The sequence below is a fragment of the Pteronotus mesoamericanus genome, unplaced genomic scaffold, assembly GCF_021234165.1.
Source record: "Pteronotus mesoamericanus isolate MK-2021 breed Mesoamerican mustached bat unplaced genomic scaffold, CSHL_Meso_final scaffold_507, whole genome shotgun sequence".
Lineage (NCBI taxonomy): Eukaryota > Metazoa > Chordata > Mammalia > Chiroptera > Mormoopidae > Pteronotus > Pteronotus mesoamericanus.
The window spans coordinates 12242050-12269869 of record NW_026555319.1 but is presented as its reverse complement, the minus strand read 5'-3'; the positions used below and the strand labels follow the sequence as shown (position 1 = coordinate 12269869).

Here is a 27820-nt window from a genome sequence, read left to right as displayed (position 1 = left end):
GGCCTTCAACATGTTCCCCTGATCCCTGGGAGCCCAACCTTTCTTCTGAACACCATGAAAGCCCTCTGTGACCAGGTGGTTTCCTTCCAACAGCAGGGAAGGGCGGGACTGTAGGAAGACCCCACACCCAACAGGATAGCTGCTCCCAGAACCGGCTTCCCAAGCTTGTTTCCTTCCCCACCCCCAGCCCCAGCACAAAAGAGAGACTCAACAGCCACAGCTCCTGATCCCCACTCTGGCCCTTTAAGGCTTCTGAAAACCTCATGTACTTGGTATTCAGGGCACTCAGCTCAGCCCTCCTCTCTAAACTGGGAGCATCAGGGACTCATTAGCAGATGGTTAAATGTCAAAGGGGGACCAACCACAGCAGAGGGGGGCTTCGGAGCCTTCCTTCCTCCCCACCCTTGCAGTCCAGCCTCCCCCTCTCCAGGCAGGCTGGAGAAAATCCCTCCAGATAGGGACTGTCTTCCTCCTCCCCTTTCTTTGCCTTAAGTCCAAAGGCAGCGGGCAAGGAGCCAGCCACAGACCTCTGCCTGCCCCTTCCACTGGGCTCCCAGCGCCCAGGGCCCATTCAAGTCCATCTCTGAGTGGCCCATCCAGTAGTCATGGCTCCATTTTAGAGATGAGAACACTGACGCTCCAGAAGGAGAGAAAACGTGCCCAAGGTCAAAGTGTGAGGAAGGGTGGAGCTGCCGGTGTAGACACTTGGAGGGATAGACGCTGCATTCCAGGGACGAGAAGCCAGGGAGGGTCCGGAGCTCGCACCTGCTGGCCACTGGTCTTCCGAGAGCAAGGCTGGTGTCTCATTACTTGGTGGCCACAGTTGGCATCAGCTGAGATTTTTGGCCTAGTCAAGGTTCGCCTACACCGTTCCAGGCTTCCCACCCCCCTGCCCTCACTTTGTACGGCACCTTCTATGAGCAGCGTTACATCCTCCTTTGGGGAGGCCGATGACCTTACAGGGCCTCCCTCTGAGCTCCCTAGGCCATGAGACAGGACACCATCCCATGTTCCCCACGGGGCACAAGTGGCATTCGGAGCGTGGCAGTTCCTCACCTGCGGGAGAGTGGAGGGCTGTCCCGTGCAGAAGAGAACCACTGTAGAGTCTAACACCCACTCCCTGCCCCCCCGGGATATGTGGGAAACTGAGTCAGCAGCATCCTGACGACGCTGGCCGCCACCACTGCCTCTCACCAGCCTGGAGCCGGCTGTGGGGGAAGTGGAGGAGATAGCGCTGGATGTGCGACGCCCGCGGCACGTGCTGGAAATCAACCATTTAACCCAGTTCCAGATGTCTTTGCTAGGTTGGCCTCCACAATGAACAACTTCAGGTTGCTGGGGGCCAGGTGGTAGAAATAATTACTAGGGTGCCTTTGACAGCTGGAATTTAAAATTATCCTTCCTAAACCCTTCCCGTGCTCCTCTGCCATCCTTCTGCCTGGGGCAGTAATTTCTTAGTAATTCCTTATCCTTTACTCTGCACAGGCATATATGTATATATGCATGCTAAAGAAGTGTTTTACACTCAGCATGCACCCAGATGCAGTTATAGATACAGGCATATGGTTTTGTAACTCGCTTCACTTTTTCTGAGGTTAATATCTTGTTCAGTGAGTTGTTTGCTGGTGACAGAGCCTCCAGTGTGTCCCATAACCTCCCCTCCCTAAGCCCTGCTTCTCTCGTCTGTAAACTGAGAGTTGACCACAGACCTTGCAGTTTTCAAGGTCAATGATGTTCGTAAAGTTCTCCGCAGAGTGGATCACACCTAGTAGGTGCTCAATAAATGCACCTACTTGGTGCTCCTCATTTTGACTCACATTGCACCAACAGTGTCCTTTGTTTTATGGAAAAGCTGTGCTACTGGAAAGGTATGTACAACTCAGATTTGAGCACAACTGAGCCAATTTTAAATGGGCCTCATGAGCCTTTCAATACCTTTTGACAGGGGCCACATTTTTTCCTCCGTTTGTCTTTAGTACATTAAAAAATACATATTCACCGTAGAAAAATAAAAGTTTTACAGTATCATGGGAATAAAAATTGCCTATAATCCTACTCTTAGCCATCAAGAGTTTTCCTGAGAAACGGAACCAGAAGGACATGAGACAGACAGACAGACAGACCGAGGGATAGATGATAGAGATATGTATATTGATTTCAGGAACGGGCTCATGTGACATGCAGGGCCGGTCAGCAGGCTGGCCGCGCAGGCAGGCATGGAGGCCGTGGTCCTGGCACAGACACCCTTCTTCTCTGGGAAACCTCCACTTTGGTCCGTGCCTTCAACTGATTGGACGAGGCCCACCCACTTCTTTGAAGGAAGTCTCCTTCAAGTCAGCTAGTTGGGATATTTCCAGGTTGGGTTATTTTAAAGGCAGTCCCCCCCACATATCAGTCCTTTGTTGTCCGCAGGTGCTCAGCACTGGGTGGGCAGAGACTCCCGAGGCCCAGGGTGTGCCCCCTAAAGCTCAGGATGAGGGGAGCAGAGGGCGGCCCTGGGGCTGTGAGGAGGGGCTGTGAGCCTGGGCCCTTGGCTTCCCTCCACCCTCAGATGCCCCGCCTTCTCCTGATGAGATCACATCAGTGCTCCAGGCATCTCTCATCTCCCTGAATTCGGGGGGCGGGGGGCACTGCTGTCGTTGAGAATGGGGAAGTTCATTCGTCTCCAGTTTGGTTCACTGTGTGGTCCTGGGCAAGACTCTCGCCTCCTCTGGGCTTTAGTGTGAAGCGCTCCCCTCAGAAGGCGGTTCTCCCAGCCGCGGTCTGACAGCGCTCTCTCCCTCGGCCCTCCAGATGGAAGCGCGGTCTTCCGTGGCTGCTTCCGCAGGCCCGACAACCTCTCCCTGGCCTTGCCCGTGACAGCCGCCATGCTGAACATGTCCGTGGACAAGTGTGTGGATCTCTGCACAGAGAAGGTGAGGCGGGACCCTGGCCCGGCAGCATGGAGTGGCTGGAGGGACAGGATGCCTGGCTGGAGGGGGCGGTCGTGACTGTGAGCCGTGACAGGGGAGAGGGGCGTGCCCCTCTCCCACAGGTCCGAGGGGTAGGAGTTCCACAGGGTCCGTTTCGTGCCCTCGGAGGAAGTATCTTTGTCCCAATAGTGAGGAATGCTCAGGAATGAAGGTGATGTTCAAACTGGGCCTAAAAGCCTAAGTAGAAAATCACCAGGTATAGGCGAAGACCATTCCACCTTGGGTCGGAGTGAGGTCCCCGTCACTGGAGGTGTGCAAGCTGAGCAGGGCAGGCATGGTGCCCAGAACTTGGAGCACTGGTGAGGCGTTGGACTGGGTGATCTGCGGGTTCTTTCTCAGCCCAAGATCCCTGATGGCTAACTGTGTGGTCTTCCTCTCTAGCCAGACAGTGAACTCCACAAGAGTAGGGGCTGGGCCTTAAACGTCTCATGCCCCACCCTGTAATTCCCAGCTCAGGGCAAGGCACGTCACTGGGTCACTGGTTGTGATATCCGAGGAGCTCCTTTCGTTGCTCAAGATGAGCTAAGTACAAAAGGATGCAAAGGAGAGCCCCCCCGCCCCCGTCCCCACCACACGATGGCCCATTCCATTTGCCCGCTCAGCTGGTATTTAATGAGAACCCACTCCGTCGCAGGCCCCCTGCACAGTGCTGGGGATGCAGAGGCAACAAGAGACGATCTCTGTCCTCAGGATGCTGCCATTTGCTGGGGGTCTGCCCGTGGCCCCTCCTGGGTGCCGAGCCCATGCCCTGAGTCCTGAGCGCCCCCACCTGCTCTGAGCTGTCGCTATCCCGGAGGCTCCCCGCCATGAAGCCCCTCCCGGGAAGAGGGAACGGCTGTGGCATCATACCGGCTGCTGCGTCCTGAGCGGCCTTCTTGGTCCGCCCCCTGCCCTGCGGGTCGCTGTTCACCTCTCACGGCAAGGCCAGCGGCTGGGGGTGTTCATCCCCATTTCGCAGATGGCAGCACCAAGGCTCAGACAGGTGAAGTCACTTGTCTAGGCTCACAGCCCAGCAAGTGGCAGAGCTGGGATCGACTCCTGGGACCGACTCCGAATCTAGGCTCTTCATTTCTGAGCTACCCCACAGACCCCACGGAGAGGCTCCAAGAGCCATTCAAGGGCAACCAAGTGACACCAAGCCACCAAGCATTGCCTGGGTGCTTGCTCTGCTCCCAAGAGGCGCCCTGGGGGTGGGGCTGAAGCGCATGAGATTAAAGATTTACCCATCATGCGGTCCAGCTCTCTCTGGGGCAGGAATTCCTCCACCACCCGCCACGGCACCCTCTCCAGATGGGCATTCCTCTCTCCCCCAGGGCCCTGGAGGGCCCTACGGGTCAGCTGGAGGTGGGGGACAAACACACGTGAAGCAGTGAGGTCCCAGGGCAAACCAGCGTAACAGAGGGTCAAAAGGTCCAGCTGTACTCAGGGGGGTCTGTGGGAGGACAGAAGGCCCCTCTGCAAAACTCCCTCTTCCAGCTTTCTCTCATCTTCTTGGGGGCCAAAGAGAGAAATGGAGCAGATTAAGGGGGCAGGGAACAGGGCTGCTTGTGCCAAGTGGGGGAGGGACTGCGATTTCCAGAGTCACAGGGGGCTTCAGGACGTTGCAGCAGTTAGGAAACACCCTCCCTCAGGGCCCAAGCTGACCCTCCTCTCCCCGTCTTCTCTCTCTCTCCAGCTAGGGGCCACAGTTCATATTTAATATCTGCTGAAGAAAGACACCAAACCTACTCTGGCTAAACCCAGGGGACCCAGCCATATAGGGATGCCCTTGGCTTGTTACCAGACTATTCCCAGACCAGCTTCTGGGGGAGAATTCAGGGCTGTGGGCCTTGACCAGAGGCAGGCTGGACAAAGAACAGTCCCCTGCCCTCCAGATGGCAGATCCACCCCACTGGCCCTTGGCTGCTCCATAGAACGAACAGAGCAATCAGGGGCCTCTCTCCCCATAGAGACTGTGGTACACAAAGGTCCCGGCATCCTCTTTAGCTGAAAAGAATGGCTTCAGAGAGCTTCCCCCGGGCGTGGGTTTTATCTTACTGTCAGGCCAGGGGCATTAACCGTGGGAGGCTGCACACGGTGAGAAAGGCATTTGTTTTTCGGTTTCTTTCAAGTCCTCCAGCGGAAAGCTCATCTTGGTGCCAAAGCGTCTTTAACACCTCTCTACCTTCAACTAATCTCCCTTTTGCAGCAAAAAAGGAGCTGACAGGTGTTGGGAGTGAGGGCTGCTCAGTTTTGGCAGACAGAGAGCCTCACTCAGGATGTAATTACACTGTTTTGTGTCTGTAGTATTTGCATGTATAGTATGGAAACTACAGAGGTGCTACTTTGTCCCCAAGTCCTACTTGTGGGAGTGATACAAAGTTTCCTTGGAAACTGAAGTCCCAAAAGGTGAGTTGACTTAAAGGAAACAAACAAGTTTCCTTTACAGTACAGAGAAACAAAAAAGAAAATGATCCCTATGTAAGGTGATGTGGATGTTAATTAGCCTAATTGTGGTGATTAATTCACCAGGTATACACTTATCAAGACATCAAGTGGTAACACTTTAAATATGTACAAGTTTTGTTTGTCGGTTACACCTTGATGACTGGAAGCGTACAGTAATGCAGGAGGTACAGAGACGAGGCCACATGGTAAAAGCTGGGCTCCCTGATGACGTTTGGGGACGTCAGGCTCGGGAGAGTGGTGGGGAAGGGATCCCCCCACGGCTCTGCTCTGCATTCACTGTCTGGCCGGCCAGGCATTAAGCCTCGCTCTTCCTCTTCCTCTCCCCCACCTCCGCCCCCAGGAGTACCCGCTGGCGGCGCTCGCGGGCACCGCCTGCCACTGTGGCTTCCCCACCACGCGGTTCCCCCTCCACGAGAGGGAAGACGAGCAGCTCTGTGCCCAGAAGTGCAGCGCGGAGGAGTTTGAGAGCTGTGGGACCCCCAGCTACTTCATCGTGTACCAGACGCAGGTCCAAGGTGAGCCGGGCTGCCCCCTGCCGACCCCCGGATGTTCTCCCGAAGGCCTCTCTCCCCCAGGGGCCCTGGTCAGTCCATTTCCCACTCACAACCACAGCCCAGGCTGCGCGGGCAGAGGGCAGAGGGCAGAGGGCAGAGCTGCTGAACTTGGCCAGGCTTAGAGACCCTGGGTGGGCGACAGAGTGGGGACCCCAGGCAAGAGGGTGTGGGTTCTAAGGACCGTCAACTCTGTCCCTCATACGGAGGACCCCCTTGGTGGCTCTTTTCTTGAAATGGAGGCAGTGACATTGAGTGGGAAGACATCTGACCAGGGAGGGGGAGACCTGCGTCTCCAACACAGACCCACCGCACAATCCTGGGCAAGTCACTTCCCCTCTCTGGGCCTCAGTTTCTCCCTCTGTAAATTACACCTGTAAATCACTGACCTCCAAGGGCCTTTCCAATTCTAGGATTCTGTAAATTTCTGCGTCAGTTCTTTTTCTTTTTTTCTCTCAGTCACCCTGCCCACTTCTATCCTTCCTTTGCTAACGGAGCCCACGCTGGCCGCTCATCTCCTCTCCCGTCTGTTGGGGCCACCAGGCGGCGATCACGATGGTGCTGGCACTGGCGGCGGTGGCGGGGGCACGTAGGGTTCCTGAAGGACTTTCTTTGAGCCACACACAGTGTGGAGGCCTCCGTCTGCATTTTCCCCCCGAGTCTCCTCGGCCTCCCTATTGGGTGGGAGCAATCACTGTGCCCACTTTACAAGGAGGGAAACTGAGGCCCAGAACAGTTCAGGGACTTGCCTGAGGTCAGGTCGTTTATACAATGTCCAGATGAAACCCTTTTCTCCTGATGGAGGCATCACAAAAAGTGGGTGGCCCTGGAGGAGGCTCCTGCTGGGGCTCTCAGCCCAAAGGACACCCTGAAGGAGCCAGTATCTGAGGCGGGTCCCAGTGACGGGCCATTGTGGCTGCTTCGTAGGTGGCTAAAATCCCACCAGGAGTCCAGGGAGTGGGACCTTGTTTAGCAAGCAGGGCCCTGGCCTTTGTTTACACTCCAGTGAGGAAGCTGAGGTGTTAGTTCATTTCAGGAAGCGGGGGGTTAGTCTGTGCGGAACCAGGTCATCCGGGCCTGGGGGCAGGGTCCTGCACCGTTGAATTATCCCAGGACACTGGGGCCCTTTCAGTAGCTGAGAAAGAGGCTCTAATCGGTGGGTTTGCTCATTCCCGGGGGCCCTGCCCGCAGGTCATTACTGCCCTTTGGTTTTTCCAGGTCACACTTCACACTGGGGAGGTAGGAGGAAGGGAGAGAGAAAGAGAAAAGCTTCGATTTGTTGTTCCACTTACCGATGCACTCCCTGGTTGATTCTTGTACGTGCCCTGACCAGGAATCTAACCCGCAACCTTGGCGTATTAGGACGGCGCGCTAACCACCGGAGCTATCTGGCCAGGGCCTCGCACTGGGGAGGTTTGGGAGTCATGTGAGTTCCTCAGGCTGCAAGAGCCTGGTCCACCGTGGCTGCCATTTATCAAGCACCTCCTATGTGCTAAGCCCTGATGTTCTTGGAGGGAACGAAATAATTATTGAGCACCTACTGTGTGCCAGGTACTGTCTCCAGGAGTGTCCAACCCATGGCCCCTGGGCCACATGCAGCCCAGGATGGCTATGAAAGTGGCCCAACACAGAGTCGTAAATTTCCTTCAAACACTTTTTTTGCTCATCAGTTTTTGTTAGTGTTTTTGTATTTAATGTGTGGCCCAAGATGCCAATTCTTCTTCCAGTGTGGCCCAGAGAGGCCAAAAGGTTGGACACCCCGATAGACTGAATTAACTCATCTGATCCTCACAACAGTCCAATGACAGAGGTGGTGCTGTTATTATTGTCACGTTACAAACGAGGCAACTCGGCGCAGAGAAGCTAAGTAGTTCAACCAGCGTCCCACAGCTAAGGTAGGGCAGAGTTGGGATTCAAACCCAGGCCATCCTGGCCCCAAGATTTCACTCGTAACCCCAGTGTCTCAACACACACTGCAAATACCTCACAGGCACTGCGCATTGAACCCTGTGAAGTTTACTAGCCCCATTGTACAGACGAGGAAGCTGAGGCTCAGAGAGGTAAAGTGCCTTGTTCAACGCCACACAGCCAGGCCATGACAATCCTGGATGGAAGCCTGGGTCTGCCTGATTCCTACACTACACATCATACTGCCTCCAGCATTGCTTTGATTTGTGGAGCTTACGAGCCAAATACACTTCCTTTTTTTAGTGCTGAAAACAACAGCTTTTACCCTGGAGTAGGCTTTGGCCTCCCAGGCAGTATTTGAATGGAGGATCTTGTTTTCCAGGGAAACTGAAGGCCTAGGTTCTTTCTCTTTCCCAACATTTTTACTACGACAAAATATGAAACCTCCAGAAAAATCAGAAAGAATTACGCAGTGAACACTCATACTTATCCCGTAGATTTTACATTTGTCAATGTTTTGTTATATTCATTTTTTCATACATCTCTATTTCTCCATCCTTATTTTTAAGGCATTTCTAAGTAAGTTATAAACATCATTACACTTCAGTGTGTACATCGTTAATTATAATTCACTGTTTATGATTTTTTGAAGTAACATTTACACATAGTGAAATGCACAAATTTGAGTTGTACTATTCAATGACATCTGGGTAATCCCCAGCCTTATCAAAATATAAAATATAACCGCATTCCAGAATGTTTCACATCTAGGCTCCTCTGTGCAGTGCGTTCCCATGAAAACCATTCCCAGACACCCACTTGCCTTCGGCAAAGGCAAAGAACACTTGGTTTATTTTTTTCCAAAGCCTGTCCTGCCCTGAACAGACAGATGGCACGGTAGGAGGGACCAGGGCGCCGGCTGGCAGCCGCAGCCCGTTGGTACTCACCGTGCGAGCCCTGTGCTAATACTCAACACGCTTTCCCGCATTCAACCCTCCTAAGAACCCCACGACATTGATCATTCCGTAGTCCTATTTCACAGGCGAGAAAACTGAGGCTCAGGCCCATCGATTTTCCGAGGTCACCCAGCAAGTAGGTGGCAGTATTGGAATTTAAATTTGGGAGCTCTGACTTATCCCGTGAAAGACTGCCCTAAGAAATCAACGTAATCAAAGTAAGATTTCAGTAGTGACCGATAACGCAGAACAGGAAATACTGGGGTACAGCCTTGGAAGGGACTGTAAGGAGGGCAGAGGGATGGGTGCTGTCCCTGTGCTGAGTGGTCCAGTGAGGGGGTGCTGCACTGAACACTGGGTGGCCACCGGTGGCTATGGCAGGACATGGGGCGGGGGTGGGGACAGCTCTGCCAGCAGTGTGACAAGGAATGAGAGGAGGGGAGAGAGTGTTGCTGGGGCAGGGGGGCTTAAACGATGGAGCTCTTGTTCATGTTTGCATGCTCACGGGATGGGACCAGCTGAGAGGGAGAGAGGAGATAGTGGGGAATCCATGGAGCAAGGAGATCGGGGCGGCGGCGAAGGTGGGACGCAAGGGCAGTCCTGTGAGTTCAAGGGGCGGGGGAGCTGGGGCAGGGAGAGGTTTGCCTGAGTCCCCCTCATGGTCTGTAAGGGTTGAGGTCACTGGCTGAAGGAAGAAGCAAAAGACTGAGAGCAAAAATCCAGGATTCTCTCCTGCGCCTTTTCCGCTGCAGAGCCCCCTGTGCTGGGCTTCCCCTCGGCTTCCCTGACCTCTGTAGGGACCGAAGGAAATCACCACGGTGCCTTCTAGCTCCGGGAGGGGTTGCCTGGGAGCTGCCGAGGTGCACACCTTCCCTGAGCTCTGACCGTAGAGGCTCACCTGTCCCAACCCGTTTCACAGATGTGGAATTTGAGGGCTAGAGAAAAACAATTACTCCCCCTTTTGAGCACTTTAGTGTATGAATATATTACATGCATTATTTTACTTAATCTTTACAAGAGTCCTACCATGTAGATATTGCTACCCACCCATCCATCCAATCACTACTACATCCATCTCTCCCCCAACCTGTCATCTGCCTATCCATCTACCCACCCACCTCTCCATCCATCCATCCATCCATCCATCCAACCACCCATTCGCTGACAATCCATCCATCTATCCATCCAAGAATCATTTATTATCTCTACTATATGCCAGATACCATGGAAAGCACTGGGGAATCATCAAAGCACAACAGGGCAGGGTTTCTGACTAAACAAATGATTTTTTGAATTACAGTTGTGATAAGCGACCTGAGGGAGGTGGACATAGCACTTCAGTGATAGGCTGGGGGGCAGGGAAGGAAGGGGGTGCCGACCCAGCGGGGGGCAGGAGGGTAAGCAGCAGCCTCCCTGGCAAAGGCAGGCGGGAGGCAGCGCGGGCGCGGGCGGAGGGAAGAGCATGCCTGCAGGTGCTGGGTCAGGAAGGAGCAGGGCACCCGTGAGGGAGTGAGGGCACAGCGGGTGGCTGGTGGGTGGGGGCGGGAGCGGAAGCCGGTGAATGGGATGAGCCTGGGAGGGTGCCAGGGCCAGACCACAGGGGCTCGGAGGCCAAGAGGGGAGCCTGGGACTGGGTCTCCTTGTAGATGGACGCCATTTGAGGGGTTTAATCTGGAAGAAAGGGTGGGGGGATAGGAGAACTGAGGCAGTAGAGAAGACTCATTCTCCGAGCTGACTTTTATTGAATCCCCACTATGTGCTAATCCCTTTTCATACGGTGTCTCATTCAGCCCCCACATCAACCCCATGAAGGAGGAGCCATATCCCCCGTTTCACAGATGGGGAGGCCAGGGCCCATAAGAGGTTCCATCATGTGCACTGGGTCGATTGTCTGGAAAGCAGCAGGGCTGGGGCTCACTCGCAGGCTTTGTCTGCCCCGCCCCTGCCCCGCCCCCTGCCCCTGCCCCGCCCCCTGCAGACAACCGCTGCATGGACAGAAGGTTCCTCCCAGCCAAGTCCAAGCAGCTCATCGCTCTGGCCAGCTTCCCGGGGGCCGGCAACACGTGGGCTCGCCACCTCATCGAGCTGGCCACCGGCTTCTACACCGGCAGCTACTACTTCGACGGCTCCCTCTACAACAAAGGTGAGGAGGCTGCCTTGGCTCAAAAGGACGCACGGGGAGGGCATGGGAGTGCCCTGCCTGGGCACCGACTATGTGCTGCTCAGCTGACCCAAGCGTGTTTGTTGAGACCTACCATGTGCTTGGTACCTTCCCATCGCTTAAATCCCAGAAACATTTCCAGAGCATCATGTCCTGGGTATTGCACCTGCATCTGTTGACAATAATGGACATTTATCAAGTACCTACTATGTGCCTGGTACCTCCCCTCCACTTAGATCACAACAAGCCTTCTGTGAACACTAACTGTGTGCAGGTCCCTCGCCACTGACCTTTATCGTCCAGCAACTCCGTGCTGTACACTGAGGTCCAATAACTATGTTCACTTTGGAGACATTTCTTGAGCACCCGCCGCTATTTGTCAGTGTCTTACCTACACTTACGTCAATGACATTTGTTGTGTGGCTGCTTTGTTTTCACTCCGTCCACAGACATTGACTGAGTAGTGCTAGGTTCTAATGCGCTTCCCAAGCTTAGTTTCCCAACAGGCATGTATGGAGCACCGACTGCGTGCCAGACATTTCGGGGAGGTTCAGATGGCCACGGACTTTCTCCTGGCCACCCACTAGGTGCCAGGAGCTGTGCCAGGCACTCCACTTCTGTTTAACCCTGCACCGTAACCCTGGGAGGGAGGATGTTGATACCATTTCCAGATATGAAAACGGGGGCTCGGAGCGGAGAAGTCATTTGCCCAAGGTCACACAGATCTTTTTCAATGGGCTGATGAGGGATCGCAGCCCAGCATTTCCTGGTTTCAAAGCCCATACGCATTACCTCACTGCACCGGCAAGAAATTCCTGCAGTTTCTTCCTGCAGAACTGCAAGTCTTGGATGAAGTGCCCAGGGCTGTGAAGCCCCTTCCGGGCACAGCGAGGGTATCAGGGAAGCCGGAGCTCGGCCTGGGAGGTGGTTTGAGCCTCCGCGTGGAGCAGCCCTTGGCCATGGGTCTTTATCTGCCAACCAGATGATGGCCACTACCTGGCTGTGTGACTTTGAGCAAGTTCCTATACCTCTCTGATCCTGTGTCATCCTGCACAAATTAGAGATAACAAAACGTACCTGGTAAGGTTGTTGTGAAGGTTAATCAGTTGATATCTGCAACATGCTCAGCACATAATACGTGTCTAATAAAGGCAGGCTGTGAATACTTCGGTCTGGGTCCCAGGCCCTGACCAAGTGCAGCTCGGTGTTGACAGAGAGCTGTCCCTGAACCCCAGCTCAGGGAGAGCCAGGGGCAGGTCTGTCCAAGGGTGAGAGGCAAGAGGGAGGTAGAGAGTGGGAGAGAAAAGGCAAGAAGGGTAAAAAGGGATAGGTCAAAGGATGGAGCTGGCAAGGGCCTGGTAAGGGGGCCTGCCTTAGAGCCCTGACTTTCTGTGTATTTGTTTGACACAATCGTTTGTTGGGCGTCTATTATGTACAAGGCCCCAAGCTGTGTTTTGCACACTTGTACCAGAATTTGAACCCACACTTGGCTGTCAACAGTACGTCTGCTTTAAACCACTAAGCTGCACTGCCTTTATGGGAGCTGCTGGGAGGAGCCCAAGCACATTCTGGAACCTCTGGGGCGGTGGCTGGAGGAAGCGGGCATAGAAAGCATCCTGTGGCTGGCCCACGTTCTCACCTTCCTGGCTGTAGCAGCGACCCTGCTCGGGGAACCCTAGAATGTCACAGACGGAAGGGTCCCTGAGGATCATTTAGTTCAGGGATCCAATGTAGCTTCACCTCATGTGTCAGTTCCAGTGAACCCCTGCTTTAGGATGATGTGTTAAGAAGGACTCTGAGGTTCTGTTCTCCCTCAGAAACAAAGTGACTTAATCTAGTAGTGATGCCAGTCAAGGGCGTAGAGGGGGAATGGTCTACATGCCACGTATCTACCAGCTCCCTCTACGTCAGCCTCCTAACTTTAGAGAGACGGAAACTGAATCTCAAGAAGGAATCTGGAGATTGAATTGTCGGTCTGAACCCTGTTGCGGATCAGCTGTGAGAACTTGGGCAACGCTCTCCTTTCTGCACTTCCGTTTCCTCCTCTGTAATCTGGGGATGTTGATAATGAACCCACAGAGATTTTGAAAAAATAGAAGATAATGTGTGTGAGATAGTGTGGGTGAGGTTGTGGTATAATATGCACATTATTTTTTAAGTGACAAGTAACCGTTACAGTCAACTATTTAGTCAAAGTCAAAGGGGGTTGCTTTCTAACTACACATTAGAATCACCAGGGTGCTTTTAAAGTCCTAATGCCCAAGCTGCCCCAAGGCCATTTCCATCAAGCTCTTGGGAGTGGCCAGGGCTTTGGTAATTTTTAAAAACTCTGAAGTGAGCCCTGGCTGGGTGGCTCAGTTGGTTGGAGCATCGCCCTCCCCGCTGCCCCTCACACACCAAAAAATTGTGGGTTGGATCCCCAGTCAGGGCACATACCGAGGTTGTAGGTTCGACCCTGGTCGGAGTGTGTACAGGAGGCAGCCGATCGATATTTCTCTCTGTGTGTCTCCTGTGTCTCTGTCTCTCTCTCCCTTACTGTCTCTAAAATCTCAAGAAAATCAATAAACTTGTCCTTGGGTGAGAATTTAAAAAAAAAAAAAAAAAAAAAAAGCTCCCAAATGATTTCCGAGCGAAGTCAGAGTGAGATCCCTGGCCCGAGAGTAGGGGGAACCCAGAGTTCTCACTCCCAAACCCGCAATGTTCCCAAAATTGGTTTTTGTTCCACAGTTTTTATCCTCAAGTCTTGGGGAATATCAAGAGTTGATAATTAATGGAGTAGGTGCCTCTAATATAATAGCTAGAGAGGGGGGAAAAAGAGAGACAGGAAGGGATGGAGAAAGCGAGGGAGGGAGGGAAGGCTAGAGGAAGAAACAGAAAACAAGAGAGGCAGAAGGCAAGCAGGCATCAGCCCTCGCTGGCAGATCCCTGGGCCCACGCTGGGAACGTCAGTCCCCCCGAGAAAGGCAGGTTTGTGGGCTGGTCACCGGCGCCTGGCGCTTTGAGCGCAGCTGTCTTTTAACCAGAGGCTTAAAAATACCTCCTGTGGCCCAGCCCTTGCAGGTGGCAATGAGCTCTCTCCCTGGTAGTTCAGGGCTGGCAGGGACGTTCAAGCAGAAAGGACCCCTGCCCCCAAGTAGCCTCAGTCAGTCTGCCTAACCCCCAAGCCCCTCCCCCATCACCTCTGCAGTTGACAGATGCCCAGCTTCATGAAATCCTCACAGCGCCGGCGCACTGGGTCGGGGGGGCCCTGGGGCATGGGTGGAGGGGAAGGGCTGCGGCACCAAAGGAGGGGGTAACGGCCATGCCTGGGTTTGCTCCCACTGGGTGGCAGTTCAGCTGCCCCTTTCATGTATCAGGCTCCAGGCAGAATGAGATGAGCAATTTGTAGTTTGAAAACACACCAGGCACGGCATGTGCTGTCTACTGTCCCTGGGACATCAATCCCACCCCCACCCTTATCCTCTCTCCTCTGCCTGGAAACCTGCCCCCCCCAGCCGCAGGGCACAGCCCCCTGCAAGGTCCCTGGCAGACTTAAGTGTCCTTCTCCTTTATCTTCCTTGTACCCAGGGCATTCCTTAATCACAGCCCTTATTATTATTCATGTATTCATGTCACTGTTAATAATACTAATAATTGTGGGCATTTATTGAATGTCTTCCATGGACCCAGTGCTATGATGGGTGATTTATATATTTTGGGGGGTGTGTGCAGAACGTGGGGAGGACTTACCCAAAAAGAGGGGAGGGAATTCCAGGCAGAAGCGACGGTGCGGCCAGGGCCTAGACACGAAGGAGAGCGCCATGGCCAATGGAACTAGTTGGATGGCATTGGACCGTGAAGGGGGTGGGGACTGGGGGGCATGAAGTAGGAGGGGCAGCAAGGACCGGATACTGCAAAGCGCCTGGACTGTCCTTCTGAGAGCTGTGCACAGTATCGGGGGGGCACTGTGCAGGCAGGAAGTGGGGAGTGGGGTATAGAGGGTTTGGGGCCAAGAAGTGGTGTGCAAACGTGTGAAATACGCCCCCTGGCCACAGCGGTTGGAAGGGGGCCATTGAGCCTGCAGGATCACCCGAGGAGCAACAATAGTGGGGAGAAGGACATTTCGGGGTCATTGAGTAGAAGGCAGCCTCAGTGACGGGCCAGGAGGAGGCTGGTTTCTGTATGAGTTCATCTCGCCGGGACTCTTGGTGATTTGTTTAAGCCCTTTAGAGTTTCCTCCCTCATCCCTTCGACTAACTGGGGGCACATCCCCACCCCCACCGGGGACCTGATTTCCTCCCCTGTAACAAGCACGGGTCGTGTGGGTGATCCCCCAGCGCCCCCCTACGTCTACGGGGCTGCCTGACATTCTCTCCCCTGCCTCCACTTTCTCTGCAACCTTTTTGTCCTTCGTCCCTCACCTTGGCAACAGACGCACCCACCACTGGGCCGTTGAGTCAAGGACAGAGGGAAGCAGTGAATGACCCAGCCAAGGAACGAACCCCTCCCTCCCAGAATCCGAGATCTGTCCCACCTGAGCAGGGTTTTCTCTGAGATTCTGTCCCTGCCTGTCTCTCTCTTTTTGTTGATTTTTTTCTCTCTGCTTCTGTCTTCCTCTGGGTCTCTCTGCCTCGTTGCATCTCTATTTCCCTCTTTGTGTCTTTGTCTGTTCTCTTTGTCTCCTTATGTTGTGTCTAGGTCTCTTTTTCTCCCCGTCTCACTCCTCTTACTCTCCAGACACCTGTCTGTTTCTGCCCTGCCCTCCTCCCTCCCCCGCTCCCTGGGCCTTCTCTTCCCTGTCCGTCCCCTGCCCCTATCAGGACTCCACAGCCCCAAGTGCAGGCTCAAGCTCTGTGGGCTCTCCGGACCCAGAGCCCAGGCCTCCCACGCAGGGGAGACAGGAAGGAGGGGCTGAGACAACAGCCCAGAGCTGGGCAGGGCCCTTCTCAGCCTCTGGGGGCCCACAGGTCAGGTTTGTGTGGCCCAGGTTAAGAATTGGACAGGCGGTGTGGGAGAAATAAATACTATTTAAAGAAAAAAAATAACAGATGCATGGATCATTTTGCAAATCATCTTATCCCTAGTTCTCATCACAGTGTCTTGCACATAGTAGGTGCTCAATAAATACATGAGCAAATGAAGGAGTTAAGTGAATACGTGGGGACTCCTGAGGAGACCCAGCAGGGGGCAGGGTGGACTTCTTGCCACCAGCGCTCACCTGCCCTGTTCCCCACCCCTGCTGCGGGAAGGGTTTAAAGGTGAGCGGGACCATTGGCGCAGCGGGAGGACCATCTGCATCAAGACCCACGAGAGCGGCCAGAAGGAGATCGAGGCCTTCGATGCCGCCATCCTGCTCATCCGTAACCCCTACAAGGCCCTCATGGCGGAGTTCAACCGCAAGTACGGTGGCCACATCGGCTTTGCTGCGCATGCCCACTGGAAGGGCAAAGGTAATGCTGGGGAGGGGGTGAAGGCGGCGAGGGGGAGGGGAGGGGAACGGAGTGATCCTCAGGCGCAGGGGACAGTACACCGGCCCGTGCTCTCGCCTGCAAGGAATCCAGGAGCGCGTCACTGATGGCACCTGCGCTTCCTACATCCCACCTCGCCCACTAGCGTCACGTGATTCTCCGTGAGTGAGGCTGATAGCACAGTGGTTAAGGATCTGGGTTGTGGAGCGAAACCTACGTGGGTTCAAGTCCCAGCTCCATCACTCCCTGGATAAAGCTTCTTAACCTCCCTGAATTTAGATCATCCTGCCTGTAAACTGCAGCTCTAGAAGTTTAACCTTTTAAGCCACTCCTTAGATATGAGCCATGAGGCATTATGCAAATGGCGGTCCTGGAGTTAAAATGTATCAATTGGAGTAGGTTCAGGAGCCCTTTCCTGAGAGTTAGGAGACCTGAATCCAGACCAGGGTCCGCAGCCGAGCGGCCCCGAGGTTACCGATGAGGTCCCAAGCGATCCTTTTAATGAGCAATCCCAACAACTCTGGGCGGGGAGGCTCAGAGAGGTTACGTGACAGGCCCCCAGGTCACAGCTGGAAGGTGACAGCATTGGCCCCTAACCAATGAACTTCATTAGGATGATCTGGGTTTGGGACTCAATGCTGTGATTTATTAGTAGGTGGCACTGTGTGGATGAATGTCCCAATGCAGGGTGGGCGGTGGCTCAGGGTAGCAGTGAGAACTTGAAAGTCTGACCCAAGTTCTGGCATCCTGAGTACCTTTAACCCTACTGGGTCCCGAAAGTCCATATCAACTGTCACCCATAGCTCCACCGCGGTAAAGAGAATCACAGCGATGAACATTTTAAACCCCCACAATTAGCCCATTTTATAAATGGGACAAACGAAGATCAGGGAGGTGAAGGAACTCAGTTCAGGAGGTGAGGCAGCTTTTTCCAGGAAGTCGGGGGCGGGGGGGGGGGGAGCTGGGGTTTGATCCCAGGGAGTCTTCCTCCAGAGCCCACACTCTTAACCACTGTACTAATCCATGGTTACAGGCAAGGTGGAATGTCTGTGAATAAGAATCGCCCAGTTTAGAACCCCTGTTAATGTGAGCTCCTCCCCACTTCATCTAGGCACCAGGCTGCTCCAGCCTATAGCCGGGGCGGGAAGGGGAGTACTTCCTGCTCCTCCCAACCCTCCCTGGCTCCCAGCTGCTCCAAAGCTCTGGTCCCTGCCTGCAGAGGCCTGGAGCAGGGTGAGACGGTGTTAGCTCTGCAGCCCACCAGTCACAGATGTCCTTGATTAAAAACCCTTGGGCCTGCCCGACCAACTGTGCCCTGGGCTCCTGTTCACCCATCTGTCCCTCCCTCTGCCTTGCTTCCCCTCTTGGGGGGGGTCAGGGAGGGAGGGGTGAGGACTTGGACAGGTGGTGACATTTGTTCTCTTGTCCCAGGAGGAATGAGGCCTCTGAATTATTTATCTGTAGAACCGTTGAACGTCAACACTGGTCAGGGCCAGGCCGAGGAGTCTGCAGGTGCAAATGGCAGGGACCTGTCCTGGGAACAGGCTGTCCGCTTGCCGAGCTGGATAGGGCCCGAGAGATCACTGGCCCCAGCTGCGCATCAGAATCCCCAGGGGACTGTGGGAAAATCCCAGTGCTTAGGCCACGCCCTGGACCATTACTGGAGTGGAGCCTGGGCATCAGCCCTTTTAAAGCTCCCCGCTGCTTCCAGTGTACGGGCGGGACTGAGAACCGCTGATTCATCCTCTCTTTGTTAATGGGGAACCCGAGGCCCAGAAAGAGGCAGGGACCTGCCACGGTCACTCGGGCACATAGTGGCCGGTCTGGAACCCAACTCTCACCCCCAGGCATCTGGTGCCCCAAGTGACAATGGAGGGACTCGCTTGGGAAGCTCGGGCGGGCAGACACTTAGCCTTCCTCACCTCACTGAAACCTTCTGGTTACCCGGGAAGTAAGAAAGAGGCCATAAACATTGTAAGATCCTATTCACGGGTGAGCACTCCAGCCACGGAAAGGAGTAAGTCACGTAGCTGAGGCCGCAGGTGTGGACTGAGCTGGGCTCTAACCCAGGCATTAGCCACCAGGCTGTTTCTTACCCGGCAGTGTCGCTGGCCTACTGGTGTGTTCAGAGGTTCTCCTCTCCGGCACAGCCCCTGGTCTCAGGCTCTGACCATTTTAATTCTCGGGAGCATCTTTTCCCGTTTTCAAGGCCGCTGGGAGCCTTAAAGACAAAGGGAAGGGACGGTCAGGACCGGCCGAGCCAGGAGGCTTCAGGGGTTGGGAGAGTGGGGGTGCCGCGCATCCATCTCACGTTGAGGGCCTGGGGTCCTCACCTTAGTCAGGTATTGGGTAGGGGACTATCTCCCAGTGCCCCCTCCCCAGCCTGAGCCAGGTGTCCAAGAGCTCTGGCTGAGAGCCCTCGCCAAAGAGCGCAAGCCCCGCCGTCCCCACCCATCCCTCCCCGCTCATCTGCGTCAACCTCTGGCACCTGAGGCCGAGACCCTTGCTTTTGGGCCTGGGCACCAGCCGCGTCCGGAAGCGCAGACTCTCAGGCCCTGCCCCAGACCTGCTGAATGATCGGAAACCCTGGGAAGGGCCCAGCGTCTGTGCCCCAGCAGTCGCTCAGCTGTTCCCGACACGCCCTCCAGTTGTGGGGACACTGCTTCAAATCCTTGCCGCTCCAGGGGTGGCCAGTGGACCCATGGCATCGACTTCACCTGGGAGCTTTTCAGAAAAGCAGTGTTCCCCCAACCCTACCCGGGCTTACTGGATCAGAGTCTGCGTTTTAACAGGAAGCTTCAGTGTGCACTTGGAAATTCGAGAATCTCTGCTTTCGGACACCCTCAGCCTAGACCGTGAAGGTCGCCTCCCTCCGAGCAGAGGTCACCCAGCTGTTGAGCATGTCCACGCCACCCTGCCTGTGCCCCCCTCAGCGAGAGCTCGGTTGAGGCTCCTGTGATGCGCCCCCCCCAACCCCCACCCCGCGCCATTTGTTCCATAACGTTGATTTTACAATGTCCCTGGAGTGGGTCCAAAGCAAAGTTTTATGTGATATGATTACACAAGGTGAATTGTCCTGGATCTGTTTAATGAAACAGAGACTGTGTTTAATGATTCCGTGGGGAATTAAGCCCAGTTAAGCTATTAATCAAGCCCCAGTTCCTCCCGTTGGCAAGAAGACGAGCAAGGTGGCCAGCCCAGGCCCTGCCAGGCCCACGTGCGCACCAGCTCCAGTGGAACCAGTCCCCGCTACCAGGGTTCCGTGGCTCGGTGTGCCTTTATTATTTCAATCTGAAGGCAGCAGCCACTTACCGGAAATCTTGAGCTAATCAAGGGCTTTTGTTTCTAAGTTTTATTCTCCTTTCCAATGAAGTGATTGAGGAGCTTCAAGTGAGGGATCTGGGCCGTGGGGCGGGGGTGGGAGACGTCTGCTGCCACAACAGTCCGGGTAGCCAGGGATGCTCTGACGAAAGTGCGGCACCTCGGAGGTGCTGGGGGCAGGGCCAGCATAAGGAGCATTGTAACAGGAACCAACCTTTCTCCAGCATCTCCTGTATCCCAGGCCCCATGGGGTACTTATTTCATTTCATCTGCACAGCATCTAGGATGCAGGTCTAGCGCTGTCACCACTGGGGAGATGGGTAAATGGAGGCTCAAGGAGATCGGCTGATGTCCCTAAGGTCACACAACTAATGTGGAGAAGAGCTGGGTTTTGAACGCAGGCGGTTGACTCCCCAGTCACCTGTGAACGGATCACGTGTCTTAGACGGTGTCTGAAGAGCCGAGTCCCTGAGCTGATCGGGTCAGGAGCTCTCAAAGGGTTTGCGAGGAGGACAGGAGCCAGGCTCAGTTTAGCATAGACATGGGTTTGAATCCTGCCTGGGGTATGTAACAGTGGGGAATTGTAACCCACTCTACTATTCTTTTGACGTTGTTTCTGTAAATGCTGGCTCTGACTAGTATGTAGCTTGTAGATAGCAGCATGTTTATATAAGAATCCTAGGAACTAGCTTCAAAGGATACAGACCCTGACCTTCCACCATCCCAGCTCTGGGAGATTTGCTAACTTTCAGCTGTAAAACCAGGATGACGCACACCAGACCATCACTTGACCAGTTTCAAGGTCCTTAGTGGAATGGACTGGGCTGGTCTGCACAGAGAGAACGTCTCAGCCCTCTCCCCTTGATCTCTTTGTTGTGTTTTCCATAACTGCAAACTGGCTTTTTGTGTCCTGTTATGAAAAAAACCAGATTCCTATTAGGTCCATGCAAACGAATATAGTGCCGTGAGTATAATACTCACTCACTAAGAGTTTTTACACTCCAGAGGGATCAAGCAGGGTTCTTTCGCCTGTCTGAAATGAAACTTCGGTTACATCTGTTCTTTGCTTGTTTTCTTATCTTCTGGGGACTCGGTGTGATCGTGGCTGTTTTGTGCACACTCGGAATCTTCTGTCTCCGCCATTTGGACCTCCACAGCGTTGTTTGTGGCACCAGCTGGTGAGAGATAAAATCTCAGGCTGGCGTCCCTGCCCCTCCTTTTGGAGGATTCCATTTGAGATCGCTCATTTGTTTGAGCTTTGTCTTTGCTCTGGATTTTGTTTTTGTTTCTGTTCTGAAAGGAGTGTCTGGGCCTGGATCCCATCAGAGGCCTTGGGCCTCGGGCAGGTGGCTTCCTGCCCCACAGCCTGCTTTCCCCCCCGAGTGTGATGTGTGACACAGGGCTCGTCATTCCTACTCCTCAGGCCTCTTGTGGGTGCTGTGTGAGATCAGGCGTGTGAGTCGCCCAACAAGCCTTGACATGCAGTAGGTGCTTAGGCAACATACGCCCCCATCCTGGTGAGGTTTGCAATCAACAAGGACGCTGGGCCATCTCTGTCCCACCTGCTGTCCCACCCCGCCCAGCCTGCAGGATGGCCCCTTCCTGTTCTTCGAGGACCACTCTGCCACCTTCTTCCAGCAACTGCGTGAGATAGTCAGAAGTGGCCAAGCTGAGAAGTCCAGATCTGTGTCTCCGGGTGACCGAGCGCCACCTCCGCCCATTGGGGCTTCTGCCACTGAAGCAGGCATTGTCCTGAATTACCAGGAATGCTGGGAGGTGACTTAGGAGTGGGTAAATTCTTAAAAAAAAAAAAAAAAAAGTGAAACAGACTATACTTAGGCTGTATTTTTTCTAATCACCCAGATACATCTGGTCTTAACCCATTATAACAGTATGGGCCCAATTAGCCAGATACATTGTAAAGAATCCATTTTAAGGATCAAAAATATCCTTATCACCAGCATAAATATTTCCCAAGCAGTCGCAGTGTCCCAGCGGGGGGCTCTGGGGAAGCAGGAGCCCCACCGCTGATTCCGATGTCTTCTGCACAGAACCAGGAGTCCTTTATCACAACGTGGTGATTGGGGGTTTCAGTTTTGCTCAACAACTATTTATTGAGCCCCTGCTGGGTGGGAAGCAGTGGGAGGCAGTGCTGGTGAGGCCGCTGGTGCCGGGGAAAGACCGGAACCTGGAATCGGGCAGGCCTGGTCTGCTTGGAGCTCCCCGGCTGTGAGACTTTGGGCCAGTCACTTCCCTGAGCCTCGGTTTCCTCAGTGGTGATAGGTGAATGATATAGTCCTTTCCTTTCAGGGTAGACATTAGGGTTAAATGAGATCATGGGTATCCATCACCCAGCAAGGGAGGAGGATTTAGTTATTAAGGACCATCTGGACCCTCCAGACGGCCTTGGGAGAATCACTAACACTCGTTCAGTAAACACATCCTTCTGGGGGTGCCCATGGCGTTGCCCCCAGGAAGAACAGCAAGTCTGGCCTCAGGATTTCAGAGAACCATGCGGCTGGGCTTAGAACTGCAGCTGGAATCCCTCCCCCTGTCCCCGGCACCCTCCCTGGCTCCCCTTGGTAGCCCCGGGGGCTAGCTGGCTGTCTCTCAGAGGTCCTCTCCAGGGCTTCCCAAGGAATTGCCCGCATGCTGTTGGAGCCTGACTTTCAAGTCAGCCAGTGCCAAACATACCCTCCCAACGTTGGTGACAATCCTCCTGTCATTTCACCATAGCAAGGTAATAGACAAATAGCAAAAAAAGAAAAAAATACCAGCACATGATTCTTTAATAAAAATAGAGAAGGGAAGGTAGAGCAGGCAGGCGTAGAGATAATATAATAAGCTGGCAGGACACAGGGTGTCGAGGAGGCAAATGATACATGGTACGTGTAGGGCACGGAAGGGGCTGCGTAGCCCAGAGGAGGCACCTCCCTGAGCCTGGGGAGTCAGAAAAGACATCCTACCTGAGACCAGAATGACCACAGTAATAGTTTACTGGGTCCAGGGAACCATGCTGAAAACTTTACATGCTTTTTCCACTTGCTTTGGACAACATCCCTGTTAGCTTGTGAGCTGATACTCTTCCCACACAGGGTAACTCTTACGACACCCAACAACTGTCACTACACAGGATAATTTGGTAGTGAAAAGCCCAGACTTTGAGACCAGAATGCTTGGGTTCAAGTCCTGGCTCTACCAGTTATTAGCTGTGTGACCTTGAGCAAGTTATGTACCCTCTCTGGGCCTCAGTTCCCTCTCCTGTTCAATGGGGGGGAAAAAACTGCCTCCTAGAGTTGTGAGGAATAAATGAATTAATAGCTATAATAATACATTTGTTATATATTAACATAAATAGATGCTAAAATATAAAGACACAGTAACCAACATTTATATAGGAATCTATGCCTGGCACATAATAAGCGCCAAACATATGTTGCTGCCCCCAAAGGGAAGGAAGGGCTGAGACAGCTCCAGGCAGAAGCAGCAGCACCGAGGGGGAGCCGTAGGGGGGAGCGTGCAGATAAAAGGAGTCAATGGCATGATTACTGCCGTGAATAATAGCACAATGGCCAGCGCCATCTGGCCTGCGTCCTGCATGCCGCCTCCCCTCCCCCGCCCCCGGCCTCAGCCCGCCCTCCTCTCTCCGCAGAGTGGCCAGAGTTCGTGAGGAACTACGCCCCGTGGTGGGCCACTCACACGCTGGACTGGCTCAAGTTCGGCAAGAAGGTGCTGGTAGTGCACTTCGAGGACCTAAAGCAGGACCTGTTCGTCCAGCTGGGCCGGATGGTGGGCCTGCTGGGCGTGGCCGTCAGGGAGGACCGGCTGCTCTGCGTGGAGAGCCAGAAGGACGGCAACTTCAAGCGCTCGGGGCTCCGGAAGCTGGAGTACGACCCCTACACGGCGGACATGCAGAAGGCCATCTCCGCCTACATCAAGATGGTAGATGCGGCCCTGAAAGGGAGGAACCTCACGGGCGTTCCTGACGACTACTACCCCAGATGATGGGTCGCCTGGGGAGGGGAGGCCTGGCCAAGCTGGGGACTTGAGGCCCCTGGGGACCCCTGCCCCTCGGGCCTCTCTTTGGTATGGGGACCTCCCCTTGGCTGCTGTCGGCCTTCCATGAGTTTCCTGCATGACCAAGGAGCCTCTGGGGAAGAGGCTGTCCGGGCACAGCCCACCTGCTCACAGTCCCCTTTACAGACGCCAGAAGCCACTGATCGGGGGTGTTCCAGCCACGCAGACCCCCTTCTGTCTCCCACATCCCTGCCCCCACCACTCTGGGCTCCTCTCATGGGGGTCCCGGAGACATGGGTGCCTCACCCAGGTGCGGAGGCCCTTGACGCAAGAGCCGAAGGGGCAGGGGGAGGAAAGTGGCCCCCGTCACTCTGCCCTCCCGGGCTGAGCCTCCAGACCCTCCCCTTCTCTCCACCCAAGGACGCCCAGGTCCATCCGGCCCTCGTGCCCAAAGGTCAAAGATTGCTGGGAGGTTTCTCTGTAGCCTTAGGTTTCTGACGTTCGGGTGGGGCGGGGAGGCCCTGGTGCTCCCAGCAGGTTAAGTGTCACCACTGTGGCGGGGGGCGGGGCGGTCACTCACAAGGAGCCCACCCCCAGGTCACACTGCTCCTAAGAAACGATCAGGCGCCTGTTCACCTCCAAGGTCAGGATTCTGCCCTTTTCCTTCCCCCGCCCCCGGGATCCGGGTAACGCATCGCTCCATTGTGGCGCCGACACATTGATCTGACACTGCCTTCCGACCCCTGCCGATGGGTCCTTCGCTAGCCAGGTGGGAGCGCAGAGCCAGGGAGCTCCAAAACAGGTGGATCCAAACCCAAAAGGGACCCCCGCTGCCTTCTCAGGCCATCTGCCTCCCCGCGATCATGGCTCAGAAAGTGGCAGCTTCTCCTGGGAGCCCTTTAAGGAACAGTGAAACCGATGGGGTGGCCCTCCATTCCCACACAAATGCCACTCTCCTGAAGCTGAGACAGCAAACCAAAGGATCCCTGAGGACCTGGGTCCCCGACCCTCCATCTTAGAAAGCGCGGGTCCAGGATCCCTCCGCTCCCCCCACCTCGGAGACCAGTGGCTGCACCCCCGGCCCCCCTGTGCACCTGCTCCATCTCACCATGTAGATGCAAAAGCCATAGGCCACAGCTCTTTACTCTTCTGCCCGGAGCAACCCCCTCCCCCCAAAACAGCCCCTCTGAAGCCTTGGCTTGTAGGACAAGGCTCATTCCCAAATAGCCAAGAGACTATGGAGAAGGCGAGTGTGAAGAGATCTATTTTTTTAAGAGGAATATGACTCATACATTCCGCCCCTTGGAGCCCAGCCGTGAAAGAGGAAGGGGACCTGCAGTTGTCTCCCTGACCCCCTCATCTGTAGGGTGTGGGCTCCCCCAGGGCCCAGCCAGGGGGCTCTGAATGTATTTTGTACCGTGTTTCTTTCCCCCAAGCTAATTTCTAGTCCTTTCAAAGCGGGAGAGGGCCTGGCCCCCCGCCCCCTCAGAGGCCAGCTCTCTCTGGGAGCCTCTTGTCCCGAGACCCAGGGCCAGTTCTTTGTTGGTGGCCAACTCAGGCCCCAAGCCCCTGTCTGAAGATTCCTCAGGTCAACACCACCATTAAAAGTGAGTTTTGTTGGTAATTCTATCCCATGGCGGAGTGTTGTATAGGCGCGTTCACAAGCGGGATGTTTTCTGGGTGTGTCTGTGTATGTGAGAGACAGAATGCTCTGGGGTGCGTAATTGCTTTTGCGCCTGTGTGACTCTGTGGCTGCCCATGAAGGACTGCGTGCCTCTGTGTGTAAAATGGCCTCGGAGTTCAACTGCCCTCCCGTGTCCCCCACGCTGGTATGGCACCATCCCGGTTCTGATGAGTCCGTGTAGGTCCCTGTGTGTGGCATCATGCACGTGCAGAGGGGGAAAAGGCTGGTGCGTATGAGCCCCGTGCGTGAGACGGTGCCTGTGTGTTGTGGAGGGAGGGCTTCTGCACGCGCCTTTTGTCCTTGGTGCATGTGTGGGGGGAGGGGCACTGGTAGGGAAGGATTACTAGAGTGGGGTATCAGTGTCCCTGCTTGGAAGCCACAGAGAGTACAAAGGGACAGAGAAGGCCCCTCTGGTTCCTGCTGGGTAGAGAGAGTCTCAAACCTCCAAACACCCCTGAAGGAGGACCCTGTGTCCTCTCTCAACCACGACAGAAGGACTTTCTGAGGAAAGGTACCAATGCTCCAGGCACTGTTCCCAGCCTAAGAGGAGGACAAGGGGGACACGTACTGCCTCATGGACAGTAAGAGGGAGGGGGCTCAGAACAACCGGGACAGGCAGGGGAAGGGGAGGGCGGGGCTGGGAGGGAGGAGAGAGGAGGGGCTTCTCCACACCCAGAGGGAGAGCTAGGCGGTGAGGCCTTGCCTGCAGCCCAGGGCGCTGAAGTAGGAAAAGGAGAGGACATTCCCAGGAGGAGGAGGAGGTGAGGTTGCTCCAGGACGGAGGGCAGGCTCTTTCTCCTGGGGGGCTGTGTTGGCTCCGGAAATCCTTCTGTGATGACTCCCTGGGCCCCAGGCAAAACTCTGAGCCCCATCTCAAGCCTTGCCTCTCGTCCCAGGCTGAGCCCTAAACCAATATGCCAAGTCTGACCAGGTCACAGCCTGAGCCCCAATCCTAGAGTCTGGATCCCGAGTCCCAACGAAGCACTCACCCTGACCCCAGGCTGAGCCCCGATCCTGGACGTGCATGGATCCATGATCCCGGTCTCACGCTGATCCCTGATCTCCAGCCCACATCAAACCTGGGCCCTGGGCAGGGTCCCAGATCGGGCCTTCTCCATACTGGCCGCACAGACCGCAGGTTGCTGACTGCACCCCGGCCGGAGTCACAGGCCCAGCCCTGCCCTACACCTGCTGACAGGGCCTCCTGACCGAGCCCAAGGCTCGGCCACGGATTGAGCTCTGGTTCTGCTCATAGACCGAGCCCAAGTCCTGCCTCTGGATGAGTCCTGACTTCGGTCACTGTGAGCCCTGACCTTGGCCTCACTCTGAGCCCTTGCTGACCGCCGGTCTCAGGCTGAGCCCTGAGCCCATATGCCCATTTTCTTTCACTTATCAAAATAGCATCTCTCCAACCAAAGCCTCCTTGACCTCTAACCCCAAGCTGCCCGGGACTCTTGCCCCGATGACACAGATCCCATGCCACCTCCTCCCCCACAGCATGGATCTCGCAGCCCTTAAGGGGCCGACGTGGACAGTTAGCGACCCCTTCTTCGGTCAGTCTCTGCCCTTCTTATCATACTTCGGTGACGCTCTTGAATCAAATCTTTCTATTTCAGATTCAGAAGAAACCAAGGCAGAATTCGTTCATTCATTCAAAGTAGCGTGCGTTCATTTATTCAACAATCTTTACTTAGCACCTACTATGTGCCAGGCACTGCTCTAAGGTCTAAAGATTTCAAAAGGAACAAAACAGACACACTCCCCATCCCTGCAGAGTTTATATTCACCGAGTACCGAGCAGGTACTTGGTAGTGGTCAGGACGCTTTGGGGGAGGCGATGACAGAGCACAGAAGGAAAAGGACTCGGGGCGGACCCCAGCAGACAATCGGCCCCATCAGTCAGCGGGACACTGCTTAGCAGAGACTACCGCTCACTGGCCCAAGTCACACAGAGATGAACAGCAGAACTGGGGCTGCCCGGCTGGTGCCACCTCCCGAACGCCCAGCGCACACACTCAGAGTGACGGCGCCCGGGCGCCTGAGGAGAAAGGAAGGCGTTGCCTCCCAGTGCGGGGACGTGCCTGGTGTGGAAGCTGGGACACCTGGGCACTCTCCTGCCGGGGCTCCAGGGCGCAAGGAGGACAGGCAGGGCCCAGCATCTACTGACAGCTGGGATTTCCTCCTGATCTTCCCAGTAACCCTAGCGGCTGCTGCCAACGTGTATTCCCAGTGGCCGATGTGGGCGGGGGAAGGATGGAGAGGCTGGGGGGCAGGTCCTTCCGGGTCCCATCTCCTCCCAGAGGCCCAGCCTCTCTCCCTTGCCCCCTGCTCTCTTGCCCTGGCCTGCTCGCTCCC

At 54.9% G+C, this 27820-nt stretch overlaps 1 protein-coding gene across 2 annotated transcripts in view; it reads left to right on the top strand.

The window, feature by feature from the left end:
* Window positions 1-25374, top strand: part of WSCD2 (WSC domain containing 2) — a 92734-nt gene extending 67360 nt beyond the window's left edge. For both annotated transcript variants that reach the window (XM_054593966.1, XM_054593968.1), the window contains exons 5-9: window positions 2794-2915; window positions 5761-5935; window positions 10814-10978; window positions 16225-16425; window positions 23417-25374. In XM_054593966.1, coding sequence (XP_054449941.1) covers window positions 2794-2915; window positions 5761-5935; window positions 10814-10978; window positions 16225-16425; window positions 23417-23769 — 1016 coding nt within the window. In that variant the 3' untranslated portion in view covers window positions 23770-25374. The remainder of the gene's footprint in view (window positions 1-2793; window positions 2916-5760; window positions 5936-10813; window positions 10979-16224; window positions 16426-23416) is intronic.
* The last annotated feature ends 2446 nt before the right edge of the window (window positions 25375-27820 follow it).